This window comes from Gasterosteus aculeatus, chromosome X (genome assembly GCF_964276395.1).
Source record: "Gasterosteus aculeatus chromosome X, fGasAcu3.hap1.1, whole genome shotgun sequence".
Classification (NCBI taxonomy): domain Eukaryota; kingdom Metazoa; phylum Chordata; class Actinopteri; order Perciformes; family Gasterosteidae; genus Gasterosteus; species Gasterosteus aculeatus.
In genome coordinates, this window is record NC_135698.1 from 8130222 (window position 1) to 8156521 (window position 26300).

At 45.3% G+C, this 26300-nt stretch overlaps 5 protein-coding genes across 11 annotated transcripts in view; 3 read left to right on the forward strand and 2 right to left on the reverse strand.

Moving 5' to 3' along the window:
• Nucleotides 1-1703: 1703 nt before the first annotated feature.
• LOC120808734 (unconventional prefoldin RPB5 interactor) lies at nucleotides 1704-8596 on the reverse strand. The gene is made up of 11 exons (XM_040161834.2): nucleotides 8111-8596; nucleotides 7249-7283; nucleotides 5549-5627; nucleotides 5269-5404; nucleotides 4166-4257; nucleotides 4015-4081; nucleotides 3727-3904; nucleotides 3396-3627; nucleotides 3140-3291; nucleotides 2795-3038; nucleotides 1704-2428 (listed from the first exon to the last, which is right to left on the reverse strand). The coding sequence occupies exons 1-11, from the start codon at nucleotides 8180-8182 to the stop codon at nucleotides 2240-2242; spliced, it is 1476 nt and encodes a 491-aa protein (XP_040017768.2). The 5' UTR covers nucleotides 8183-8596; the 3' UTR covers nucleotides 1704-2239.
• Nucleotides 8597-9212: 616 nt separating this feature from the next.
• LOC120808737 (protein C19orf12 homolog) lies at nucleotides 9213-11317 on the forward strand. 2 transcript variants are annotated; one of them, XM_040161839.2, is made up of 3 exons: nucleotides 9213-9669; nucleotides 10056-10216; nucleotides 10295-11317. In XM_040161839.2, the coding sequence occupies exons 2-3, from the start codon at nucleotides 10057-10059 to the stop codon at nucleotides 10558-10560; spliced, it is 426 nt and encodes a 141-aa protein (XP_040017773.2). In that variant the 5' UTR covers nucleotides 9213-9669; nucleotide 10056; the 3' UTR covers nucleotides 10561-11317. The 2 variants fall into 2 exon arrangements, with proteins under 2 accessions (XP_040017773.2, XP_040017774.2); XM_040161840.2 differs by having other exon boundaries at nucleotides 9224-9361.
• Nucleotides 11318-11797: 480 nt separating this feature from the next.
• On the reverse strand, nucleotides 11798-13307 carry LOC120808736 (cytochrome b-c1 complex subunit Rieske, mitochondrial). Its single transcript, XM_040161836.2, has 2 exons — nucleotides 13003-13307; nucleotides 11798-12516 (listed from the first exon to the last, which is right to left on the reverse strand). The coding sequence occupies exons 1-2, from the start codon at nucleotides 13103-13105 to the stop codon at nucleotides 11906-11908; spliced, it is 714 nt and encodes a 237-aa protein (XP_040017770.1). The 5' UTR covers nucleotides 13106-13307; the 3' UTR covers nucleotides 11798-11905.
• Nucleotides 13308-13450: 143 nt separating this feature from the next.
• Nucleotides 13451-17193, forward strand: LOC120808735 (ribitol-5-phosphate xylosyltransferase 1). The gene is made up of 6 exons (XM_040161835.2): nucleotides 13451-13681; nucleotides 13826-14008; nucleotides 14907-15009; nucleotides 15161-15475; nucleotides 15591-15761; nucleotides 15976-17193. The coding sequence occupies exons 1-6, from the start codon at nucleotides 13528-13530 to the stop codon at nucleotides 16376-16378; spliced, it is 1329 nt and encodes a 442-aa protein (XP_040017769.1). The 5' UTR covers nucleotides 13451-13527; the 3' UTR covers nucleotides 16379-17193.
• A 369-nt stretch (nucleotides 17194-17562) lies between these two features.
• The window catches only part of LOC120808733 (SLIT-ROBO Rho GTPase-activating protein 1), a 57663-nt gene continuing 48925 nt past the window's right edge, over nucleotides 17563-26300 (forward strand). For 4 of the 6 annotated variants that reach the window (XM_040161829.2, XM_040161830.2, XM_078082614.1 and 1 more), the window contains exon 1: nucleotides 17575-18249. In XM_040161829.2, coding sequence (XP_040017763.1) covers nucleotides 18186-18249 — 64 coding nt within the window. In that variant the 5' untranslated portion in view covers nucleotides 17575-18185. Of the gene's footprint in view, nucleotides 18250-26300 lie in introns of all 6 variants that reach the window. The other 2 variants (XM_040161831.2, XM_040161832.2) reach the window with 1 other exon arrangement.

Below are 26300 nucleotides of genomic sequence, written 5' to 3' on the forward strand. Positions count from 1 at the left end.
TAAGTTAATATCTTACACATATCTCATTCTTGGGTATAATAATAATAAAAATGAAAGAAACAACAACAAAAAGGCTTCGTGAGAGAGTTCCTTTGTCTTGATGTTGGGATTTGTTTGCTTTCTATTGGGGCAGCAGGTGTTTTCTTGTTCTCCTTGTAAAGAAACATCCTAAAATTGTGACAAAAGCCCATCAGAATTTCCCTGAAGATGATTTACTCACATTCCAGAAGATGAAACCATTATTATTTGACAAAATGACTTAACAATCAGACTATTATTTTATTAAAAAGTGCAGCGCAGCAGGTTAGCCTAATTTTCCACAAATGTTTCAATGATTTTATATATATCTATATTGATTTTATTTCCACAGCAAACAGGAAAGAGGACACATCGAAGTGATATTTTGAGTTAGTTTGAGTTGAACTCTGACTGACTCGCAGAAGCAGTGCGAGAATCAAAGTGTCAGGAAGCTGCAAAGCTGTCACATCAGCGTGCACCACGTGAACATTGGTTCCTCCCCTGTGATTCGCCCCACTTCCTCTCATAGAGGAACCAGCTGCAGGTGTCGAGACACTGTGGCTGAATCTTTAGCATCGTGCCTTCACACAGCAGCCGAGCCTGATGTGTTGTTTTAATCCATTCCTGTGAGACGCGGAGCAACTGTTCCCCTCCTCCTCTCGCGCCCGAGCACCTGTCCGGACAACAAAAGTGCCAGATTCCTTCATCTCACAACTTCTTCAAATCCCTCCTAATCCCTGAAATGTAGATCTGGTGGGTTTCCAACCCATTACACAGCGAGTACGTTAGGTTTCTTTGCAATGTACTTCTGCTCTGTTCCAACATATATCTTCACAGCTTAACCAACATAAGTCCATTGATCCGTGTCTCACCAACACAACTCTTGTATGTTAAGCATCGCCTAATCTGTCTCATGCTACCTGGATTTTCATTTTGGAGAAATAATCCTGATGAAGGAGAGGAAAGGGAGGATCGGGGGGCAGAGTCACCTCAGGACCTGTTTAAAAGCTTCTTATCACAGACCTGCACTCCCACCATTTAACTAAAAGGGGAGTGATAGCCTTTCTGCTCACAAGCCGCAGCTTTAATTAAAGCGGCTTGTGGGGAGATGAAGTACAGTGGTGTGTATGAGTTGAAAATATGAATCACGTCAAACAACGTGACTCAGTTTCGGGAGATTTTGAAGTTCAGTTTCAGAAAAATACTCACTGTAAATATTCACTGCAATAGAAAAACGTGTCCACACTTTTAGTGGGAGTTTGAATCCAGGAAGTTTACTCGATGGAATATGAATAAGTTATACGTATATTTCTCATTATGCATTAGTTTTACTACATCCTGTATTTTACTGACTGAATCCATGAACTGCTGCCACTAAATCAAACTTTATTCTGGTCATCAGCAGTAACATTTTGTTTTTGACCCCATACTAAACTTGATTTGTGGTTTGACTGCCTTGATTGGAAATTCCCACTCTCTTTCATTAAGGCTGCGCTTTGACTGGAATGTAGCTAACAGGAACAGACATTTAGTCTGCTGCATGGCTTTGATCAAATGTTATTGCTCGCTTACAGAGTTCGGTTTCTATATGGCGCATAGGGGTGGTGCTCCACGGAGCTCCTCACATATCCAGTTCAACAGGAAATTCCCATGAAGAAACAGTAATTCATAAGAGGGAACAGAACTTCTAGCCAAAATCATTTATTTTTCATTTCAGGTTACATCAATATTCTTTTGTCTTTACATAAAGCTTGTCACAGAGGACTACATACATTCATTAGGCAGGTTTAGAGGAAGTAAAATGAGTGCTAGCGGGCAAGGGATCGACACTTGGAAAAAGGAGTAAAAACAAAGCAACTGTTCCTAAGAGTAGCACAGTCCTACCTAAACTGGTAATAGCTTTGATTAACAGAAAAGCAGATGATACAATAAAAGAAATAACAGACAGCAATAGGTATGAACAAGCCCCACAGAAAGATGTGTAAATTGTTAAGTACCATCTATACTACAGGGGTGATGAGCAAAAGAGACTGCGTTTAAAAAGCAGCGTCAGACACAAGGTCACCGAGGGCAACGAGGCCGACGTGCATCTCCCGAATAGTCGACAACGTTAATGAAACCCCGTATGGACAGAAGTGAAAGAATCGCGAAGGAAAGAAGATTCATCAGTTGTAGAAAAAAAAAATCCCACAGTGAAATACAGATAATTACTTGTTCACAGTCAATTCTGCTGCAACCTGGCAGCTTTAAACTTGGAAAGCCTCTTCGGGGCCTGCTGGGGCGGGGCCACGTCGGGCGCCACCTCCTCCTGTTTCCTCTCCAGAATGGTCGGCAGGGCCGGTGGACTGATGGTCAGGTAGGGGACCGCTGAAGGCATCGGCTCCTTTTCGACCACCGTGCCTGAAAAGGCCTGAGGAGAGAGAGAGAGAGAGAGAGAGAGAGAGAGAGAGAGAGAGGTGATGTGGTGTCACGTGACTGATGCTTGAAGGTTCAGGGGTCATGCTGGCCTTCCTTGTTCACTTTGCCTCTTCAGACAAAACATTTAACGCTTGCTCAACAGCATGCCGGCTCGCATTTTAATTTTAAGAGGCTTCTGTGGGAGTTTTTGTTATGTTCTCATTAAGGGATTCGACGCTCAAAGGTGCAATTTTCACAAACCATTTCATAATATAGGCACGTTGCGTTCACACTCTTAACTGAGACTTCACGCGGAAACTTAGCGGAGAGACAAAAATAGGCAGCGCGAGCCAAAAACCGGCGGGGCGAGCAGGCTGACCTCAAAGCGGCTGGCGCGGTGCAGCGGGACCGCCGTGGGACTCTCCTCCTCCGTGACGCCGTCGCTGGTGTCGCTCTGCGTGGTCTCGTCGTGGCTGAAGCTGCGGCCGACCGCGCGGCGCCCCTCCTCGAAGTCCGCCGCGCTGCTCTCGCTCGTGTCGCTGCACACGCTGTTCTCCCGGCTGCGCGACTTCAGGATGGACTTCCTGGGGACGGGTTCCCCGTTCTTCACGTCGACAAACAACCTGGCGGCAGAGCGGTTTGGGTGAGGCTCGTGGAGGAGGAACCTCGTGGGACGGGCTGCAGTAGACCACGATCGCATCTTTAAACGCAGCCCCGTTCTCACCTGTAAATGTCCACCGGCGTTGTGATCTTGTGAAGTTCGTGATGGGAGTGACCGTTGCTGTGTCCGTTTTTCTTTTTCCTCTTGGAGTGTTCCTTCTGCTCCTTCCTTTCACTGAACTTCAACATGGTGTTTTTTCCTGTGTTTATCCTCACCTGAAGCACAACGGAGACACTGGAGGTAAAACGAGCGTCAACAAAGCAGAACCAAACGAAACAAAGACGCACTCTGTGGAACACAAGTTGTTTATCCCTCTGACCTTCTTGGGTTCGATTGTGTGCGAGAAGAAAATGGTTGGCAAACAGCTGCCTTCCTCTTCCTCGTCGTCTTCTTCTGCTGCTGCTGCTTCTTCTTCAGCTTTCCTGCCTGAACTCGGTGGCGCTTCGCTGTGAGCGAGTCCATTTACCGCAGGAGCAGCGTCTCCCTCCTTCTCCTCTTCCGAGGATAAGGACGACGTGTCCTCCCCGTTCATGTTCGCATTATAAGACAACCTGCAGGGAAAACGTTTCCAGCAGACATTCTCATTTTGCCTGAGGATAGAAGATGTGCAATTATTAAACTAACAAGGGAAACAGTGTCTTCTCCTCTACCTGTCGTGATCATCTTGTAACTCCTCCAGCTTCTCCAGTTCATCTAATCTAGCCCACAACTCCTCTTCAGTCGTGGTGCATTTTCTGCTGCCCTCTTTCTCCTCATCCTCCTCTTTTAAGTCCAAGACAGCATCCAATTTGGGCTTAGAATTTGGTTTGTGAGCTATTCTCTGCTTTCCTGTTAAAGCAGGAAGAGAGGGTGATGTCACCCCGGGTATCTGTAGAAGCTTTGTTTGCCTTCTCATAAAGAAAGACAAATGAGATCAGATCTATTAATAAGAAAAATACCTTTGGTGACAGCAATGTCACCGGTGTTCTCGGTGTCTTCTCTAATGTCCACGTAGTCCCCTTTACTCTGAGGAATAAGCAAAGTCAGTGCGTTTGCTGCCTTTAATGTCCACATTTCATACGTGAGAAACCTTGTAGTAATGCAACGTACGGATGAGATGCTTTCCAGATCCCTCACAAGTCCAACCCTGGCTTCAAAGTTTTTCATCGTCTTTGAAAGATCACTGATTTCACTCTTCACATCTGCAACAACAAAAAAGGGCCATTATCGTCACAACGTGCATTCAGAGTGTTGGAAACCCACTGTGCATGAACTGTCTGCAGGCTAATGGATTCAAATTAAACGATAAATATAACAATTGCAACCGGCCGATGAAGAGTTAAAATCCAGCGTTGGGAAAAAATGATGACACAAACAGTTCATAATATCTTCTGCCCTCAATACTACTTCGGATCATTAAATCTTGACAACAATTAAGCCCTTTTACTAATAACAGCAGAGGGGCCCTGTTTCCATGGCGATTGGGAGCCCCTCCAGTCAGTGCATCAACTGGAAGTGAGGAAAGGTCAAACACAGAAGGCCTGACAACTCAGCCGCTGTCTGACACATTTCAGCCAGCCATGTTTGTATTACAGCACTTAGCTCTGTAATAGCGTGGAGGGCAGGGTCAGGAGATAGGAGGGGGGGAGGGGGTGGTGGTCCGGGGGGGTAGACGGCTGCGGATGGGCTGTGGCAGCATGTTTCTGCTTCACTAAACACTCTAATAATGTTCACATCAGACATCGTTACTCGGGCCCATTTGACTTGATAGAAGATTTTCCAAACGGAGAACGAGCAGCGGGGGGAAACACGTTAGATGTAAATACAGGGTTTCTGGCTCTCAATCAAACCATAGTGCTGCATGTACGGGACTAGTTTTGACCAGAGGAGAGGAAAACATATGTATTACTATTTTGAGGGGAAACAGAGGCATTGACAAGGCAACATATGGGTGCTGGGAAGGCAAAACGCTCCGAACAGTTCAGAAGCAGCATGACAGTTTAAAACTGTACCATATCAGTGAAAAAGAAGAAATTCTAGTAACTCTAAATCTTTTTTTTGTATTCCTGTAGTAGATAACAGCTGACAGTTCCTCAGACAGAGGCGATGCAGCGGCGCCCTCTGCTGGAGGAAGGAGAGAAGTGTTCAGCGGCTGCAGTCAGTTTGAAACAGGGAGGACAAAAAGCAATATTTCAAAACGTTCAAGGACTCACATTTCATCCTGTGGTCGACGATCTTCTGAGCCTGCTTGGTGGAGCACTTGGCGAACCAGTTGTCACCGAGCAACGCCGTGACCTCGTTTGTGTGCACCAGCTTCCCGGGCATGAAGGCCAAGGGGCCAAAGGGCACCTGTTTATAGCACAGGGGATGAAAAAACAAGAGAGAAGCGGTTAATGATGCAGGTGGCGCATGAAAGTAGGAGAAAGGGAGAAATAAAGTGGCGTTCATCTTAGAAACCTCCCCACACTTCACGAGTCGAGTGCCAGCACTCACCATGATGTCATAAGACAGCTGATCGGGAAGCGTCTGAAGGCGCTCGGTCAGGGCCTCATAGTCACCTGACACCTTCTTCCTGCAGAAGCATGTTTTTAGAAGGAGGATAACCCAGAAACTATTCAAAATAATGTTAGTTTTTCATTTGAAGCCACAGATCTCATGTGAAGCCTTTGTTATCCAAATAGTTTTGGCTTGGTTTATTTTTGAGGATGTTAAAAGAGAACAACGGGAAGCAAGAGGCAGCTGTGGAGCAATGAGGGAGAGCCGGTTTCCCTCCTTCAGGGGCAAAACGGAGACTTCAACCAAAGAGGCCTCATTGTTTTATTTTTATCCATTTACCACCGGACAATGTGAAGCTTCAGAGAAAATCATGACAACAGATCGACATTAAAAAAAAAAAAAAGAGCAGCTGCAGCTCCACTACGAGGCCTTCGTCCATGCACATTCACACCACAGAAACATTACTTCCTGTAAACGTTTAGATTTGGGCTTTGTGATTTGTGCTTTGGTTCTTTCTCCAGTGAAAAGCACAAAACCAGTTTGTAAACCTGGAAGTTACACATTCGCTTTGAGTGATAAACAACGTGTGTCGCGGCCGGAGAAAAGCAACACACTTCCACGGGCCCTCATTGACTTTATCGCGTAGATTTGATTGTTCGATAAAAGATATCATACGTTCCAGTGGGCCTTAGTCAAAAAAAGGAAAACAAATGACACCGAAAGCGCTTATCTGGACGACCTAATCGGCACGGACACTCGAGTGGGACCAATAAAAGGTTTTTGTATTTGTTTTTACTTCTAGTTTTGTCCTTAGGATGTTGTGTATTTAACATAAACATACAACAAAGAGTCCCACACTGTTCACCAGGAACAAGCATGGTTCCAAAATCACACGGTTTGTGTGTGTGCGCTCCACCTGTATTTACCGACTGCCGGTGAATTGTTTCCTCGGGGGGGATGAACACTGGACTTTGTCCCTCCGTAGTGGGTCCAACTGAACACAACGGTAGAGTCGGAGAGACGTGAAGTCCCTGCGAATCGCTCGAGTCAGTCAAATACGTGAGTGTCCGATGGTCGGGGAGTCTGACAGTAGGGATGCGGAGTTGTGATTACGTTATCGAGCATTTCGTACTGATCCTTTAAGTAGTGTTTGCGCTGCAGTTTGTTTCTAGATTCTCTCCTTCTTCCTTTGATGGAAGCTCGTCTTAAACCTGCTGCTTTGCTACTACAAAAAGGTGGAAAGATGCCTTCAGCCCATCTGACAGTTCAACAAACAATAACGGACTGTGGGGGTGTTGGAAACGTCCCTTCCTGCACTGCAAATGAGGGTAGAAGTGTCTAATTAGGGTGCACTTAACAAATGCCTCTGATTGGCCAAGTTGTTTAGTTTGTTGATTTGGACGCGAGCCGGCGCTTCAAACCTCAGAGCATCAGTAACGCACAGAATCACACTCGATTAATAGAGGAAGCCAAAATTAGGCGATAAATGATGCCGTTCCGTGTCTCTGACAAACACAAACTTTGCCGCTAAAAAGAAATTAGCGGACAATGACAGCAGCATCATTTTGGGGCAAAATATTCCTTCATTTTGTTTAAAAATGGATTTATTTATAGATATGGATCACTCAGGGACAATGTGTGTCAACCCTTCCTATGCAACTGATTGAAATAGTATATGTGACTTTCTCAATGCTTACCAGTGCAGAATCCGACTCTCACAGTCTTTCACCACCTGTTAGGACAAATCAGGTCAATAACAATCACATCTACACAATGCAGACTCTTGTGTCAAGGTTCACAACCTGCAGGACGTGGTAAAAAACGCTGTGAATAATACCAGATTTCACAATGCTAAACATCACTGATCAGTGTTTTAACCGGTAGTGCAACTAACGTTACTACCAATGCAAACACACAGGAAGAAGAAAAACCAGACACACAGAAAGACACACACACACACACACACACACACACAACCAGACAAAGGAGGCCACGCACAGCCGCACAGACACCATTCAAATGGTCCGATCAGCACTAACACACCTTCTCCGGGGGGATGTGAGCTCATGGAAAGCACGTGCTTTACACAACTTTGTTGCATGCTAAACTTTGTCATCGTCGTATTCAAACAAATGTAACTTCCTGGCTGAATGGGCTCGGGGGGGGCGAGTGTGTGTGGGGGTGTGGGGGGTGTTAGTATCTTACTTTCTGTTAATCAACAGTTCATTCAAAAACAGACGGGGGTTTTGTTTGTTTTTAAACAGTCTGGAAGCCACCGACGAGCCCAAAGCGACCGAGAGACCACACGGACACACACCTCCCCGCTGCCGACATTTAAAGTAACGAGAACTTGAACATGTGAGCGGCTGCAGCGAAGCTTCTAGAAGAAGGGGGGGTGGGGGGGCAGTCAGAACGGTTCACTCACGGCGCACTAATGCAGCTTAGTGCACACACACGTGTTTGTGTGTGTTTAATGCGTTAAAGGTGGGTTCGGGGAGCCGCGTGTTTTCCTGGCTAGCAGCGTCACACATGTCAGCAGGGGAAGGGGGGCACGTTTACCTTCTGGTGTTCCTCTCGGAGCCTGGCAACTCCGCCGAGATGCTCCACGTTCATTTTACCCTTTGCAGCCATTGTCAACGTGCACGACGGGAGAACCAAAAAATGTGTGTGTGTGTGTTTTCTTTTTTGTGTGTGAGCCCAAAACAAAAGCTCAGGGGTTGCAGTGAGTCCTGAAGAAGTGTTTATGAATGCAGCCGCGGCGGTTCCTCGGACCCGTTCTGCTCGTAGTCATCAACGGGACGGTGATAATTATCCTCACGTTCGGGGGCGATGACATTTCACACTCTCATTTCAGGATTTTTGCATGACGTCCCAAAAATATCCACGGTTTTGATATCCAGAGGTGAGCAAACAGTCCTCGTCCCTCCTGCTGCGACATGTACCTCGCTCAGCCGTCAAGACGCGAGGCGTCACCACGACGCTTCCGGTTAGAAGATCAAAAAGTAAAAACTCTGAATTAAAAAAAATACTCGTAATAATGATGCGATGTTACATTTTTGCTGTATTTTATGTTGCATTTTACTGTTCAGCATATTGATGCTTTCCATTCTCCATTATTTATGACAAATATATATTCTAACAAGTTATTGATGCTAAACAGACCACAAGATAAACACCTCGGTACCGTTTTGAACTTTTATTTCGAAGGCAACACGTTAGAATTCCCGCTGCTCCTCTGCTTGCCGCGGTGTTGTCTGGGTAAAATGTGGATGATCGCACAAATGTAAACAGTCGACGTACTTTAACGAGCTGAAACCCTGCAGCAGCACTGACCAACCCACAGTAGCACGGTGACAACAAGCACGACCACTGTCAGGGAGTTGTCTATTTAGAAAAGCACAAGTGGGTTTTCCTCGACCTTCGTAAAGGTGAATCAGTCTGCAGCTGCACAGACGTTGTTATTACAGATACTATTTGAACACACACGTGTCCCTATGATAGTCCACTATAGTTTGATAATAGTAATCAGATGTCTGTACACATGAATTAGCTCGGAGTCACAGTCGTGGTAAACAAGTTTGCTAATGAATACAATGCACCCATGGTTTCTGCCCACTTCTTCTTGGACGCTGATTGGCTGTTTGTGTTGCTTTCAGTTGCTATCGGAAGTTTGACTTGTACCAGTTTTACTAGTGTAAGCTAACTGTTGATATGAGCCCATTAGAAATTCTAATAATCCCTACTTTACCTCTTATATTTAGTATAGGAATCGTATATTCATTGCTGAACAATTCAAGATGCATTTAAAAGGTACGTCATTTTAATCACAACTTGCACGTCAATCAAATATAATCTGTTATAACGTAAGGAGCATTTTCAGTGACTCGCTGTCTCATCTAAATACATCAACAAAAATACTTCTGACCAAAACGCATGGAATCCGGGATTGGTCGAATGTTCCTGAACGCAGCATTGGGGTCTCTCCCATCAGCCATTGCGGTGACAGTCACGCAAGCTCAGAAATCAGGAGCCGCCGACCAGTGAGCATAGTTGATAATAATAATAGCATCTCAACTTAAGCCTTACACGTTTCAATGAGGATTTCATGAGGCAGCAAGGTACGTTGATGCGGTTTACTGTAGTTATTACTATAAACTTTGTCTTTTACTTTGTTGACCGGGCGACAGAAACTTTGAAACGTTAACCTTTGGCTTTTGACGCTTTCTGATGCAATCAGCTATCATACTGGTGTCTGCCTAGCGTTACAATAGATAATGACTGCGTTTAAATGCGTGCCACGATATTTAATACGTACACAGGATAATTTATGTCATTCACTGATGTCACCCTGCAAATTGTTGATTTGTGAATCAGCTGATTTGATATTGTATTCCAGCTACTTGTACAGACAACGTGTTCCTGATTTCTTATCCTATTCGTATCAGATTGTTCCTGCGGTTATCATTTCTGTCACGTCTTCTGAAATGACGAATCTGACCCACAGCATGTGTCACCGAGTCAATGATGTCATGAGGCTGTGTTGTGAGTTATCTGCCAATCAGCAAGTCCAGACCACCGTGAGGGGCTCCGGGAAGGGGGCCGCAGCAGCTGGGGGTCTGGCCTTCGCAGGAGGGTTGATCGGGGGACCTCTTGGCATCGCAGTCGGTAGGTGGAGAAAGTGCAACAGTCACTGCAGCCTGGGTACCTTTACAGTACGTGTGTTTGAACCCTCTTGCCCTGCAGGCGGTGCTGTCGGAGGCCTCCTGGGCTGCTGGATGACCAGCGGACAGTTCAAGCCGCTGCCTCAGATCATCATGGAGCTCAGTCCTCAGCAGCAGCAGAAGCTTTATGACGATCTCCTGGCGGTCATGGGAGACATCCAGTGGACAGATTTGGTTCAGCTAACTGCTCTGGTGATGGGCAACGCCACCCTGAAGCAGCAGCTTACGTCGACCCTTCTGGGGTACATCTCCAAAGAGCTGCAGGCGCAGGTGCACTACGTGGATTAGTGTTTGCCGACCCCGATTCAGGGGTTCAGAAGACTGTTTTTGTCATGCTGGAGAGACTCTTTATCAAATGGGGAATCAAATATTGTAAATTTGATTTAGTCCTGGTTACAGGTTACACTGAGTAATAAGATTATTGTGAAAACGAATGGATAACTGGATTTGTTTAATGGAATTGAAAATACACTCATCAGTTGACTTATAACTTATTTATCCATTCATGGCACTGATAATATTTAAATACAAAATATCATGAATGGAATGAGCACCAACTGTACAGTTTGAAATATTTTAATTTGATGGTAAATTAAGTTTAATGTCAATGATTTGACCAGCATCTCCGCTCTTTATATTGTATTTAAAGGATTCCAAAAAGTTGGTGTGTTTCACTGGTTCACACACAGTGTTCATTGGGGTTAAATTCAAAAGTTCTTTATCTTACTTCGCAGTTCACTTTCTTTGCTGCTGCTGTCATTGGTGTAAAGTTCTTATCTTCCCGAACCAATTTGTTAAAATGGAAAAAGGATCCTTAGGTTTTCTGGATGGTCCAATCATCTTAACGTAATCATTCAGCTTCTCAGGCTGCTTGTTCATTTGTATGCACTTTTGACAGCTCAACTTTAGGTAACCATGAAACAGGCCCCTTTATAATCTTTATTCAATTTAGGTTATTATAGTCTGGTTTATCCAAATGTGTTTGACCATAGAGCTTCTAGCTTGTGTGCGCATTAAACCGAAGGATCCAAGAACCATACAATAATTTATTGAATTATGTCATTATTATTAATGGTCCCTTTTTTTTTAAACAAGGAATCGTCATCAGGATCTGGTTTGGACTTTATCACACAGCTCCAACACAACATAACATCAAGTTGGGTGTGAAGGCCAAGGAATGTGGTCTGATCACAACCCGCTTTTACCAGCTCCCCTTTCTATAAGCTCGCCCCAGTATATCGGTAGGTTGAATCACTCTATCCAGTAGTGGTCTGAAGCGTTTGTATTTGCAACAAAGAGATGTAATACACATTTGCTTTCAGAGTGTTGTTTCATTCACTGTCAGAGCAGTGCATTGCTTCAGCCCTTTATGTAATTATTCTCCTCATTTGGGCATTTTCTGCCCTCAAAAATCATTTCTCTAGACTAAATGCTAAAAGTAGTGCAGGATAAAATAAATACAATATCATAGAATCAAAGACGCGCTGTGTTGTTTTTAACGAAAAAAGAAACATGAGCTCAGTCATAGAGTTAGAAATATGTCTTTAATAATAATTACACACATTTTATGTCACTCATCTCTCAACGAGAGCCATCAAAAAATACCTATTACTGAGAGGAAGCGAGACCACATTTATCCCACTATGACCGTGTCCTCGTCAGGAAACTCATAGAAGGGAACTTCCAGATTTAGCGGAGCGGGTCCCTTTCTTATTCTCCCTGAAGAGTCGTAGTGGGAGCCGTGGCACGGGCAGTAGTAGCCTCCATAGTCTCCGGCGTTGGCGATGGGCACACATCCCAGGTGGGTGCACACGCCGAGGACGATGATCCATTTGGAGTTGAGCACCCGCTCCCTGTCATGCTGGGGGTCCCGAAGCTCCGCGATGTTCACGGCCTCCTCTGTTGCGATTTCCTTCTCCGTGCGGTGACGGACAAACAGGGGCTTCCCTCTCCACTTGAAGGTCATGTTTTTGCCCTCGGGGATGTCGCCGAGCTTGACTTCGATCTTGGATAAGGCCAGGACATCTGCCGACGCGCTCATCGAGGAGACAAACTGGGTGACCACCGTCTTCGCTGCGTACACACCGACCACGGTGGTCGCGCCAGTGACCAGGTACGAGAACGACCTTCTGGCCTCACTGCTCTCCTGGGAGGACTTGTTGGGGTCCGTCACCTCGGGGCGGCGGTAGTCTGTGAAGTCAGGGATCTTGATATCTGTGTGGGCGAAGCGGATCCCGCCAGGAGCTGAAAAGAAACACAAGAAGTTTTTAAAGGCAGGGGCGGCAGATGGGAAAATTGCAGCGTCATCTTCTTATTTTTGTATATTAGATAGGAGATATTTAGGATGCCATCACTGAAAACGAACAAATATTCACATTTGATTAACTCAAACAAGTGAATATGTTTTTTTTAACAAAGAAGGCCTTTCACCTGTATTGGCACGTGAAACAAAACAATAACAACAACAGGGTCTCACATCCTGTTCATCTCCGTAACCGTTAAATTAACGTCTTTGAGCCGTTTTAAATTAGAGTTGACCTTCTATCACGTTTCACACGTCAGGTGACGTCATATCACAGCTGTTTACCGTTTATTACAGACGATGAAATGAAGACACACCAAACGTACATTACGTTTTGTTTAAATGAGAATGTTATTTAGTCAGTTTGCGGTCACTATAATAAGTCGCGTTGTTACGTCAGAAGGCACAAACGCGTCGTTCGGCCTCACCAGCAGAAGGCAGCAGGTCCGCGAGCCGCAGGCTCTTAACTGTCTGCTTTGTCGCCTGCAAGTACGGGGAACGAGCCCCGACGCGAGCAGACATGGACATCATCTTGGCCCAGAATAAGGGAGCTCCACGCCGATGGTCCGCGGAAACGACACGACCTTGCGAGTAAAAAAGATCTCGCTTTGCGTCTCCCTGATGTGCTTCCCCAGAAACTCCCCCCGCCCTCTCAGGGTTCCGTGTTACCTACGGTCTGTTTTTGGATTATGCGTCGCGTAATTGCACACGTTCACGTGTTTTGATTAAAGCCCTAATTACATGTTATGTATTCAGTACTCAAATATGCCAACGGGTTGAACCAACGTGCTCGAAATTACACAACCATTTAAGATATCGGAGGTTTTTGCACAGGCGTTTTTCTAAGTCAGCTGTGACTTGGGATGGGGGGGGTCCTCGGAATGTATACAAGGGTCCGCTCACCAAAAGATGGAGAGCAGCTACACAATGGTAACCTGAGAGAATACAATTAAATGAAAATGAAAATACCAAAAAGAAAGCTATTCCTCCTAATTATTTTTGCCTACGTGGCATTTTCCCTCTATGCTGCATACAATGTCTTCTTCAGCACCAAAGTCATCTCCCGCGTTCACAGGGTGGTGAAGAAAGAGACGGGGGCGCTCTCGGGTAATTTCACCGTAACAGCTAACGTTAGCATAACCGTTATCCGGTCCCGATTGCAAATAGTTTCAAAAATAAATTACAGTTTAAACGCCGTTTTTTTTCATGGTAACTTGAGATGACGGGAAAGTGTGTGTGTTGCGTTTGCAGATGGTGCCAAAGACGGCGGTGCTCCTTTTTTAGCCCGTGACTGGAATCCGTGGGAGGATGAACAGGTGGACTACAACTCCGATCTCACCAAAAAGAGGCAGGCCTTCAAACAGCAACTGGGTCGAATACACCAGAACCAACCCAAACGATACAGGGTGCAGATCTGGGGTAAAGCTGCCATAGGTGGGTCGTTGGTATCGTGTAACTGTCACTGGCTGCAGCGAAGGTGACGTTATGTGTCCTGGTGGACGGGAGTGAAATGACGAGTATGTGTCACCACATGATTTAAAACGGGTTTTTTTCTTTTTCATTAAATCTTAATTTGTTGTTTTTCAAGTATTGTGTTTGATGATTTGATTAATTTCAACATTTGCATTATCTTATCAACTTAAATTATAATGTCGAATAGAATATTATGTGCAAGAAAAAAAAGGGACCAGGAAATAGCAAATGTTAAAACAAAATACAACCAAACATCATTTTAAGGGCTTTTGAAATAAATAAAAGTTTGATGCATTGAAATACAGGAAACCACTGACATTTGACCTCGTGTTAGTAGCACCTGCAGCATGGCTTACATTTCCCAGGTCATCACAGGTCTTATATGATATCAAAAAAGATTATTATAAGTTCAATACATTGAAAATATTACTGCGTTACTGAAAATTAGATTAGATTACATTACATATATTTAATATTGATTGTATTACTAAATCTCAGTTGCAGTGTAATTGAGTACAGGAAAATACTATTGTGATGAAGATGAATGGTGTTTAGAAAAAGAAAATTTTATAATTAATGAAAAGGTTTCTAAATTATTTTTTATAAAACAAGTTATAATTCTTTCTTCAGACAAAATGATTGGATTAGAGACAGGGATACCACTAAGATGGCTGAAGTGACAGTCACCACAGTGTGTACACCTGATAACACCAGCAGGAGTTTACAGACATAAACACATACATCAAAATGATTTGTGTCCTACTGTAGAAGTCAATGGTATAACATGACGGCACTGCACGCGTTGCAAGTATTAACTCTGGTATTAAATGACCATGAACTCTCTTTTTTTTCTCCTCAGGGATTTACCTTTGGGAACATATTTTAGAGGGACCTCTGAACCCTACTGACAAGATCGCACAATGGCAAGAGGGGGAACTGCAGTCAGGAAAGATAGATTTCAGGTAAGAAGTCAAACGTGATACATAAAAACTGCCAAAGCCAAGCACGTTGTCTGCCTTTGTGTCCCTGTGAAACACCCCCATAATATGTAAAATACTCAACTATGGAATTTAATGTTCTCCCTTTGCTCTTGCCACTTGCCTCCTTTCTTAGTTTTTACACAGGTCCTGCTGTGGTCCAGGGGCATGTCCCTCTGGATATGAACAGCCTGGTTCTGGTTCTGAATGGCCGGGAACAGCAGAAGGTCTCTTACTCCACACGGTGGCTGGAGCATGTCCAAGCGCTGGTACAGTCCCGCACAGTGTCACATGTGGCGGTGGTCCTGCTGGGAAATGAGCACTGCAACAACGACTTCATTGCCCCATACTTAAAGAGAAATGGTGGATTTGTGGACTTACTGTTTGTAGTTTACGACAGCCTATGGGTCAACGACAAGGATGTCTTCCAGTGGCCCCTTGGTGTTGCCACGTATGTCATTTCTTACTTGTTTGTGTGTACATCATTATAGCTCCATAGCAGTACATTAAACCACAGCTGGAATAGCTTTGTCTAACACGTTGCTCTGTTTTGCTTCTCTGTGCAGATACAGGCAGTTTCCAATGATCAGGCCAAATGCCCAACTGATTACCTCCAACAGGCCATACCTCTGCAATTTCCTAGGAACTATTTACAAAAATTCCTCCAGAGAAATTCTTATGCAGGTGCTAAAACAATCTGGTCTGGATAAGGAATGCATCACCACTGCCAGGGAGAAGTAAGTCTGGGTTAAAAAGTAATACTCTAAAAATCTGTAGTTTTGCCCTGATGTTATCAGTAGCTACTTTTTTATGTGTTCCAACATTTAAGAATTTTTCTTTTTTTAACTTGTTAAATTAATGATGGTGTTGAGGTGACATGTCTACAGTATGAATCATCTGATTAGAACAGTGCCACCGTGTCGTATTATTTACATTCATTCCTTGCCTCAGATGGCTCCCTCAGGAGACAGCAGACAGTTTGAAACGCTATCAGACGGCTCTGGCCCAGAGCGAGCTCACTCTGTGCCCCATCGGAATCAACACCGAGTGCTACCGCATCTACGAGGCCTGCTCCTATGGCTCAGTGCCCGTGGTGGAAGATGTACTGGCGCCTGGGTCCTGCGCGTCCGGGTCCAGCTCCCCGCTGCGTTTACTCAAAGCTGCAGGAGCACCCTTCGTTTTCATCAGTAACTGGAAGGAGCTGCCGGCCATCTTGGAGCGGGAGAGGGGGATGAGCCAGGAGCAGAGGGTGGACAGGAGGAGGAGGCTGCTGGAGTGGTACGCAGGCTTCCGTCAGCAGATGAAAGAGAGGTTCACAGAGGTCATCGAGGAGACTTTCTTCAAAAGTGGCTGACGGCTGTGTTCATCAAAACATACATTTAAAAGGTACACAGGGGTATACAGCCGTTCAATATTGGTTTAATTCATTTCTGTGGTTTGTGGATAAATGTGTCGTACTACGGATGTTGTGTGCCTGATGATGTTTAGAGTAATATTCCTGTGCGGGTTATTATGAAACCATTTGTGTGTGCTGTAAGGTGGCCATTACTATTCATTAAAGAACCCCATGACATTATTTACATGGGTCATGTCCATCATCCTAATGTTTACAAAGGTGGAAAGTCCGGGCGTTTAGAAAACACTCAAATATACTGCCTTTGCATTTTGAAGATCTTATATTATTTCAAACCATGTTTTATATCTGTTTGTACTCACTTCATGTTGTGATTTTCTGGAAACACTAAACATTGGGGAGTAGAATGAGATGAGATGTGTTTTCAAGCCTCATTTGAAAATGGTGCTTAGAGCTTTTATCTTATAATTGACTGGAAAACTGATGCTGTTTCTTTGGCATGTGACAATTTTCTGATCAAAGTTTCATTGGTGTGGTGCATGTATGTTTCAAGACGTTTTGGTCCTGGACTGAAAGAAGCCGATGTGCTTGTATGCATTTATTTTCATACGCGGTAGATGGCGCTGTGGTTCAGCTAATCGTTAGTGGCAACAATGATCTCGGACGACGGCAAACGCTTTGTGAAGTTAGGAGAAGTGAACGCGCTAAAGCATGCTGACATCTTTGATATACGTACTGTGCATTTGACTGCTTGTCTTTTGGAATATATTTGGAATATATGATGAATAACGTAACAATAAAATACATGTATATTATATTACCTGTACTGGCTTACTTGTGAGAATGCCTGACTGGAAATAAGTATGCTTTAACTGGATGTATTAAAGGCCCTCTGCTGCTGTGGCCTCCTATATTTAGCTGGATATCTATATATTTGAAGAACAAACGATTAATTAAGGGAAAACGCAACTGCAAATCCTTTCTCTCAAGTTAATTTAGTTGGAATGCCACATGTTAACTGGTTTATTTGTTAACAAATACATTAAGAACATGGTGTTGGTTGCAAGGATACAAGTAGTTAAGATTTGGGGCCCTGTCTCTCTTCTGGTGCCCACCAGCTCTGTGTGCGTGCAGATCCCTCCCTCTCTCCCCCTCTTCTCTCCGGTGTGATGCAGTCGGTCTGCCTCTGAGCCTGCTGGGAGTTGGGAGGGGGAGAAGAAAATCGCAGGGGGAGAGCGCGCGAGCGAGGGGGGCCGTGGGGGGGGAGGAAGTGTGTGTGTGTGTGTGTGTGTGTGAATGCGGTCCCAAACTGGAAACACAGTTCAGACCGACTTTAAAGCCCTCCTAGATGGGTCGCGGAGCGCCGTGAAAACCCGCCACGGAGACCCTGAAAACGTGCTGGATCTCTCTTTTCCCTTATTCTTCTTCTTCACCTTCTTCTTTTTCTTCTTCTGTGGTGGTGGCGGCAACGCTGTTGCGTCGCAACGACTGCTGGGTTACTGGAGCGGATTCCTCCGTCGGAGCAGCATTGCGCGCATTCATATCCAGAGGGAAGAGGAACCAGCGCCCCCCCCTCTCTCTCACACTCTCTCTGTCTCCCCTCACTCTCCCTCTCTCTCTCTCTCCCTCCGAGTCGAGCTTGTTACGCAGTTAAATCCTTTCCAAGGGCCATTTGTTTCTTTCGCCGTGCCTTTCCCCCCCGTCCCGTCCTGTGCGGGATGCGGCCGCTGCTGTAGGACCCCGCTGGCTCAGTTAAAGAAGAAAAAGAACAAGTTTACAACAAACGTCGGTGTGAAGGAGACAGAAAATGTCCTCGTCGAGGTTCAAAAAGGATAAAGAAATCATCGCGGATTACGAGAGTCAAGTCAAAGGTAAGCGGGTGTTTTTTCTCTGGGAAATGGAGCCGCTGGGAGATGAGTTTAGGTTGGAAGGCTAAACATTACCCGCGTGAGTCATAGCTAACGTTAGAGACGTGGCGTGTTCAATTTAGAATAAATATTATTTAAAAAAGTTAGCAACTGAGCTCAGGAGTGGCCTGGTGTCTTTTTGCTTGGCTGATTTGCACGTGAAAGCGGTCCTCCGATTGCCCCCATCGGCACCATTAAAGAGTTCACTATCTCACCCGCGTCTCTAAGCCCACAAATGACTCTGTTAGGTCAATAAACTATGATGCGCGCCCCCCCCCCCCCCCCCCCCCCCCCCCCCCTCTTGTTTAGTATATATTTTACTGCCACTTCTTGGTGCGGAGCATTTCATCGTGCTGACGTGTTTAACAACCTGTTCCTATCAGAGTTCCCACAGCTAATGAATGAGACGGAGGAAGGGAATCGCACATGTTCAGACAGCACACCTGTATCCACCCGCAGTGCGTTGCTCAGGGGCACTACAGAAGAGCAGTGGGGTTGTCCTCAGGTGGTTATTATTGAGCCGCCTCTGTCTTCTCTGTTTCCCAGCTAAATGCCATAGGGCACTTTTTATGCCGAGTTACAGGTGTGCAAGAGACTTCTTGTCTTGTCTCTTTCACCCCCCCCCCCCCCCATCCATATGCATGCAGAGCAGATGTAGTTTATTCCCAGATAGAACTGCGCAGGAAAGCGGCTTCAGGGTAACCATGGGGATTTGGCCCCCGGTCCACCAGCTCTGTTCTTCAATGCCGTTAATGCATGCTGAACTACCACCCATTCATGTCCCCACACACCACCTTTAAATCCAGAAAGAAAGGCGGGGGAGGGGGGTGTATAGAAGAAAGGGGTCCCGTGCAGCATGAGGAATTACAAGCTTGCATGTAGTTGGGCACAAGCTGTCATTTGCAAGGAATGTTCAGCACCCTTTCGTGTCCCCCCCCCCTCCCCCCCTGTGAGGATGACTAAGGGGTTTTCTGGCTGCAATACAGGATGATGCAAGTCACAGGGGACGCTGAACCAGGGATGACGAAGCTTCCCATTTGTCATGCAGAACCCAGCGGGGTAACAACAGCAACCTGATGCTACTGAGAATGGCTGTTGCTAGAAAAGGACCAGCCGAGCCGCGGTAGATCACTGGTACCACGTGTTGTTCTGTCGAAGATGCAGAATTCCGTTCTGAGGGTTGTGCTCGGAGGTCTTCTTGTCACGCATTGTCACACAAATATTCTGGTAAAGATGTATTTGTTTCATTGCGACAGATTGTGCCTAGAGGTTTGCATAGTGTAAGTGTGCTCGTTGTTTTTGTAGTGCAAATATCTCAGTTATTCAATTTGAGAGATGCTTTATTTCTTATCAGTCACATTTATTTGATGGACCAGACATTTGCTCTGCATTTAGCGTTGCCAACACGCTCCCCATTTAACCACGGGGAGACATGTTCGATATTTTCACACCAAAACTATTCAGACTTCCGAGCGAATCTCTACAAAATGTTTGCTTTTTGTCAAAGATAACACCACCTTACTACAGTCAGACGGATGGCTCTTGCAAATGCAGAGCCGGTTGGTTGTGGAGAAAATAACCGTCCAAGTTACCATTGGAGGAAAATGCATTCAGTCAACAATAAGTATTCAGTGTCAGAGCAGCTCCTGATTTTGTGAAGTGTTTTGGGTTCTGAGTTTACAGCGATGAGTGGGATCACATCTGCAGTGTGGCTGTGATAGCCGGAGGGAGACTCTGGTGAACAGACACATTGATTACTCAAGAAGTAGAACAACAAGCAGCCCAGAAAAAAAGCCAGAGCGGATGTTTGATCTTTTTGGACTGCACCCTCGCTGTCTGTGTGAAAATGACAATATTTTCTGGCAGTTTGGGATCATTTTACACATTAATTTATGTATTTTACTGAAAGTCTCCCTCCAATGCCTGACACTTGTTCTCAAGCCCAACTTGTCATTCAGCTGACATTCACTAGCTACAACCAACATCCTTTTTTAAAATATAATTTCCCACAGAAATGTCATAATTTAAATGAAAACTGGTGTAATTTAGGCAATTCAGGGGAAAAGTTCTGTACCAAGGAGATTATTCTTGCAAATTGGATCCTATAGCAAGAATCGGTCAGTTTTTTGGAAAAAGACCATTTAGAAGACTGAGTTATCGGTTGCAGTCAATTTCTGTAATTTAAAGCCGACTACGGGGAGGTTGTGGTACATTGGTATTCTCCACGGGTCTCCGTTTCCGTGGATCAGGGCATAGCTACCCCGCTGTGTTTTCTCTTGGGCAAAGTGTTGGTTTGATGTCACGCTTTGGCTCGCTGATGGGGGGGGGCACATAAAGGAGGCCCTGTGTGACCTACCTTTGCTGCTGTTTGAAATCAGAGCCCTGCTCCTCCGCTGCATACTGAAATACGGTGGTCTGCCGATGTTTGTATGCGGAGGGTTTAAAGGCAGGAAACCGCTCTGATGTGTTATGTGTTATCTAACTTTCAAATCAACAGGGACACATCCGGTCGAAAAAAGGTTAAAATACCACAAACCTCCCCCAGTTGACTACTCGCACTATATGTTTTGTAGAACACGTTTTACAAAATGAACAGAAAACTACAGATGCAAAAAAAACAACCAAAATGAACACCTAAATTTGTATTTTGTAAAATGAGTCAGAGTGTTAGATGTTATGGAAAGAAAAATTGCCTTCAATCTCAAAATTTCCCTGTGCATTAAAAACACAATTTGCCTGGGGTGCGGCTGCCCTGTGTAGGGTTTGTCTTGTGGTTAAGTCATTACATGTACATCAGTAATGGTGGATGTTAAAAGATGTTCGATTGCGTGGCAGAGATGATGATCATGGATGTGTCACTATCACTACACCATCCAGATGTCACACATGTGGTGCATCTGGATTGTGATCATGCGAGATCACCACATGTGAGTCAAACTGCAATTTTTGCTGTAAAGTCGTCTGTCTTTTCTTTTATTGACATAAATGCAGCCTACATCACCAGATTACAGTATATGATGATGTGTAGAAGCTTCCTTCAGGTCCATTGTGCTGAAAAAACAGTACTGGATTATAAACTAGGAACACTTTAGAATACCTAAACAAATGGTCTCCTCGGTGCAATAAATACACAGCAAAGTGCTGTCACAGAAACAAAACAACAGCTAATAGCCGACGGAAGTTACCATATTACCATCTGTGGCCGCAGCAAAGCCCTTCAGCTTTCTTTGATTCTAATTTACTTAATTAGCATCATGTTGTATTGAAGATGATGTGACCAGAGCGATTGAGACTGAAAACAAATCTTTACTTACTATCGAATAATAAGATGTAGGGTAACTTCTTCATTAAACAGAAGGAGTTGGTCAGTAGATAGAAAATGTTAAAACACTACAACGTCAGCTTCAGTCGACGCAACCAGAGATTTCCTCCTGGTTTGCATCAACCGATTCCTTATGTAATCAGCAACTGAATATTAACGTGCACATCACAGGTTCCTCGGGTCCAAAGCTGTCGCAGGACGTCAGAGAAGCTGGAACCAGCTTGTCCCACTCACTTTAAACTTCGTTCTATCCCTTGACTAACATATTGATGGAGATAGTGGTTGCTCTAACTAATTCATTGCAACAGTGCAACACTCCTGTCTATAAAAAAAACACTGATTCTGAAAAATGGAACAGCCGTCAGACTTTCGGTATCCTTAGGTCACGGCTGCTCTCCTGATTATTAGACATTCTCATTTGGGTGCGTTAGCCGAGCTGAAAGCAACTGTCACTATAACCCGACCTTCGGTGACCGTCACATTTTGTCCTCTTGCCACCCGAGGAAACCGAGTCATTCAGAAATCAGTTTGGAATTGAGATCCGTTTTTGCAAGGGGAATGGCCACCTGGGAACCAACGCCGCTGTGGGTCATCCTGTTATCTTTCTGGCCTTCAGTTAATCTAAACAGCCCCGCTGCGTGTTTATGGCACTCTGTGAGGCTGCGTCTTAACAGCTTCTCAGAGGTGTTGAGGTTGGAGCTCGCAAGACTAATGGAATCTCAGCACCCCGTGGATCTACCCATCAGGCCTCCGTCCACACACTTACCATCTGCTTTCACCGCCCTTCCTCCTGAGACTGTGCGTGTCCGGCCCGCTGGTAGGCACGGGGTGTGGCCCCAATGGGACCGGTTACTGACGGCGCCATCTGCGGCTGCTCGCTCCTTTTCTCAGTATCAATAAATTCTGCTGAGCACAAGCTCAGGCTTCACCTTCCCAGTTTCACACACAACCCACCTGAAAGCAAACCACTATGCGTGCATAGCCGGATAAAAATGGGTGCTAGATCTTATCCCAGTTTAAAAGTGAACCACCACATCATCTGTTGGCTCCACTGGATTTCTCCCTTTCAACTTCACCGGGTAGCATCACTCTAACACAACGTGGCGCTTGAAATACACAAAACCAGGCTGAAAATGGAGAACATCTGGAACAAGTGACAGGGGATGAGGGGTTTTATTACGGAGCGGAACTGGTTAGTGGTCGGAGCCAGATGATTTGCCATTCAGTTTTGAGGGGCAAAGAGTCAATTGTCTCCCGGTACGAAACCACACTGGTATTTTTTATTTTTTTTAATTGAATCCATCAACTGAATCCCCCTTTAACACGCGGCAGACTGACGCTGTTCCATCTGTGAATGAGTCGTACAGAGGAGAATCCCCGTGAGGGACCAAGGGGGGCCCGGTAATGAGCTGGGTGCACGGTGTTAATGGAATTGGACTGCGCTTAGAGAAAGTAAAACTCAAGAATTAAAACTGGGAGGGATTTAGAGAGCTTTTGGCAACTTTCTGGACAAGTTTAATTCTTTTGAACGTCTGCCGGGGGCCAGCAGATGGACGCACAGGAAGGCAGACAGAGACACGGTTCGACCATCAGGCCCTGCTGCTGTCTGCACACCCAGCGGGGCTGGATTAAGGGGAAGGAGGTTGGGGGATGGGAATTGAGGGTATGAGGTCAGCGCAGGCGTGAGTGAAGACTGGGGGGGGGGGTCATAAGCTCTGATCTGGTTGACTTGTTCTAATCTGCTTCGGAGTGTGTGCGGCCGATTCCTCTGCAGAATCTAAGCCGCTCATGTGTGCAGCGGTGGCCGACGCTTTTTAAGATGTCTGCAAACATGCTTTAGTTGACTTCCCTCCCCGCGTTCTCCGGAACATTGCGACATCTGCCGCCGCCGTCTCCCGCGTCAAAGCGCTGACCTGCCGCGCTAATCCGAAGATGCGCTTTACAGGGTCCTAAATTCTCCATCCACTTTCACTGTGTTGAAAATGTTTTCTCGTGTCCACCTGGGACGCCCCCCTGGTTACTTTGGATTCACTTGGACAACTTCAAATGACGTTTCAAATTTAATTTTAATGGGATGCTCGCTAGCGAGCGATCAAATGTAATTTGCTCAGAGTGGAGTTTTTCTAAGAGGGTTCCTCTGGGTATACCTCCACTGCACTGATGTTGATTATGAGCCACTACGGCCCCTTTCTCATTAACATTGGTTTATGTTGTACAATCTACAAAGTCACTTTTGTGTATTTTTTTTATATCAGCTAGAAGTCTCATAGTTTTATGAACGCAGTGAGACGTAATTCATCTAAAACCAAAGCGGTAAGAAATACTCTGTAGAACAACTAAAATATGTCCAGTCAGTAACAAGTGCTGTAGTCACATGATCCCTTGTTTTCACTTGTGCCTGTAGGTCTCTGTACCTTTTTCAGCTGGCCGGTTTCCCAGCCTACACAATGCAATTCCGAACAATCAACTTTTTTTCCCGGAATGACAAGCAAGCAGCTTTGATTGTGCTGACAAGTCGAGCCATGTCTGCGTTCATCAAATGGCTGTTCATATTTCTTGCACCTGACAAAACGGGTCAAATTACGTGCAAAAAACGTACTTCTATCATTTCCCTCATGCGTAAGTAGATGTATAATAATTCAGTGCTCTATATAATGGTTGGGGAAAAGTTATGAGCCGTGTTCAGATATATTTATGATCTAGAGATCAATGAGGAATTGTTCCCCAGGGACTTTCTCTCCCTCCGTGTTTTCTTTCTCAGGGAGATCTAACATCCAGCCATCCAACAAGCTCCCTCTTTTATTCTGATACACAACCACCATTTCTTCCAAATTGCATAACATTTTCATATGCCGCTGAAGTGATTAATTGTCTGACCTCAATAGTCACAGACATGGAAAAAAGAAAAAACCTCAAAGATGTTTTGGGTCTGATAAACACGAGGCATTAAATGCAATTCAGTGTAAAGTTTCCCCCAAGTTTTCCTCCCCCCGCCGCCTGTCGCAGACGCTCTTACCCACCCACCCGTAACCATCATGAACAGAAGTTTAATTTACTGACTGTGCGACTCCTCCCGGTCCCCTCCCCCCGTTTCCCTTTCTTCTACCTCGACCTCGTGACCCCAGAGAAGCCGCCTTTGAGCCGGCTGCCCTCCTACTCCACAGCCAGAGACCACCCCTCGAGGCACGGCTGCCATGTTGGGCTGCTGCCCCGAGGGGAAGGTTTCAGGGAGCAGTTATTATAAAAAGACGTGGTCGATGAAAGGCCGACGGCAGGCTCCGTCCCCTTAATGTCCGCCAGCCTGATTGATTATAGCTTGAAGCCAAGACGCCAACCCTGTGGTTTCATTTGAAAATCTAAAACGTCCACGCTGTCGCCCGGCTTCCCTCAATGATCTGGGCCCGGAGTTGGACGGTTATCCACTTTCACTCCCCCCCCCCCCCCCACAATCCCTCCAGATGGAAGGGGGAGCCATAGCTGTGGCTCCATCCACAGATATGTGGGGTACTTGGAAATAATACCAGCCATGCTCCTCCCCCACTCGCTGCTTCCCACCGCGATCACATATGGAGAAAGTCTCAGTTCTCCTTTGGCTGCGTCATGTCCTTCCTCACTCGCTCTGCGCTTCAAAAAGTTTCAAGTTAAACAGTTTGATAAACTAAAGGCGAGTGATGAAGATGTTATGAATGCATTTGAGGCTTTTTATGTGCCCTGCAAACTTTCCAGGCTGCTATGCAACGTTGGTCAGCCATTTCTATAAATGGCTCAATCATTTTTATTGTCATGAGACCTCATGTCATGTGGTTATTATGCAAGAGATGAAATGGATGTCTTTGACTCTTCTTCCCGCACGCGGTTCACAGTCAGATGAGCAAAAGCATTCCAAGTCTGCTAGAACACTTGCCCACTATATTCAGATTAAAGCGTATCAGAAGTTAAAAAGTAAAAAGCCATTGGCGTGCTTCTGTGTGTCCCCGACCCCCTGCTGGGAACCTCTGGTCACCCAACCCCTGACCTTTGCTCCTCGACCTGAATCCTCGGACCACAGCTCCCCCAACTGTGATCCATTGGATGGATGTGCCTGTCGCGCTGCTGCCGGAGGGGACCACGGATATCAGCTGACCATGCTAACAAATGATTAATGAGCTTTTTAATTACATGTTTTTTTTTCAGTTTTAGAGTCCGTTAACTGAAAAGTAGTTGGCAAAATGTTTTTTTTGGGGAGCAAATTCTGCCGGGTAACATGCAGCATCGGAAACTGAACATGAAACCTGGACTTCCTGTTTTTGTTTCCACCACATCTTCACAACCATGAAGGTTACACAAATGAGTCTGACAGCATAATGGAAATGAACTTCCTTGTACGTGCCGGGAAGCAGATGATCAGCAAATTATGGTTAATTTATTGTGCCACAGTAGCGCTCTAGATAATCTCATTCACTTTAAACTAGTCTGGCAGCTGGCAACATAACTTTGTTTTTAACTTCAATAAGTCCGTTGCCAGTTGTAGTTTTAGAACCAGCAAAAACCTCAAACTAAGTTTAGTCCCTGGTTAATCCACTTGAGAACCAGCATAACCGATGTATTTGTGTCTGCCACCACATTTCCAGCAACTAATTATTGTAATGTTCCCTATGAGGACGTCATGTGAAGGATCTGGCCTGGAACAGCACGGTGTCACTGCAAGTGGCCT

Bases quoted from the DNA above. Each gene is read 5' to 3' on its own strand.
- LOC120808734 (XM_040161834.2), bottom strand. From the start codon at position 8,182: ATGGCTGCAAAGGGTAAAATGAACGTGGAGCATCTCGGCGGAGTTGCC. The intron at 3,628-3,726 runs GTAGAGGAGAAG...TTTTCCCTGCAG, and splicing joins TTACAAGATGATCACGACAG to GTTGTCTTATAATGCGAACA. The intron at 3,292-3,395 runs GTCAGAGGGATA...GTTGTGCTTCAG, and splicing joins ACACAATCGAACCCAAGAAG to GTGAGGATAAACACAGGAAA.
- LOC120808735 (XM_040161835.2), top strand. From the start codon at position 13,528: ATGAAAATGAAAATACCAAAAAGAAAGCTATTCCTCCTAATTATTTTT. The intron at 14,009-14,906 runs GTGGGTCGTTGG...TTTTCTCCTCAG, and splicing joins CTGGGGTAAAGCTGCCATAG to GGATTTACCTTTGGGAACAT. The intron at 15,762-15,975 runs GTAAGTCTGGGT...TCCTTGCCTCAG, and splicing joins ATCACCACTGCCAGGGAGAA to ATGGCTCCCTCAGGAGACAG.
- LOC120808737 (XM_040161839.2), top strand. From the start codon at position 10,057: ATGTGTCACCGAGTCAATGATGTCATGAGGCTGTGTTGTGAGTTATCT. The intron at 10,217-10,294 runs GTAGGTGGAGAA...CTTGCCCTGCAG, and splicing joins ACCTCTTGGCATCGCAGTCG to GCGGTGCTGTCGGAGGCCTC.
- LOC120808736 (XM_040161836.2), bottom strand. From the start codon at position 13,105: ATGATGTCCATGTCTGCTCGCGTCGGGGCTCGTTCCCCGTACTTGCAG. The intron at 12,517-13,002 runs GTGAGGCCGAAC...GTTTCTTTTCAG, and splicing joins GGACCTGCTGCCTTCTGCTG to CTCCTGGCGGGATCCGCTTC.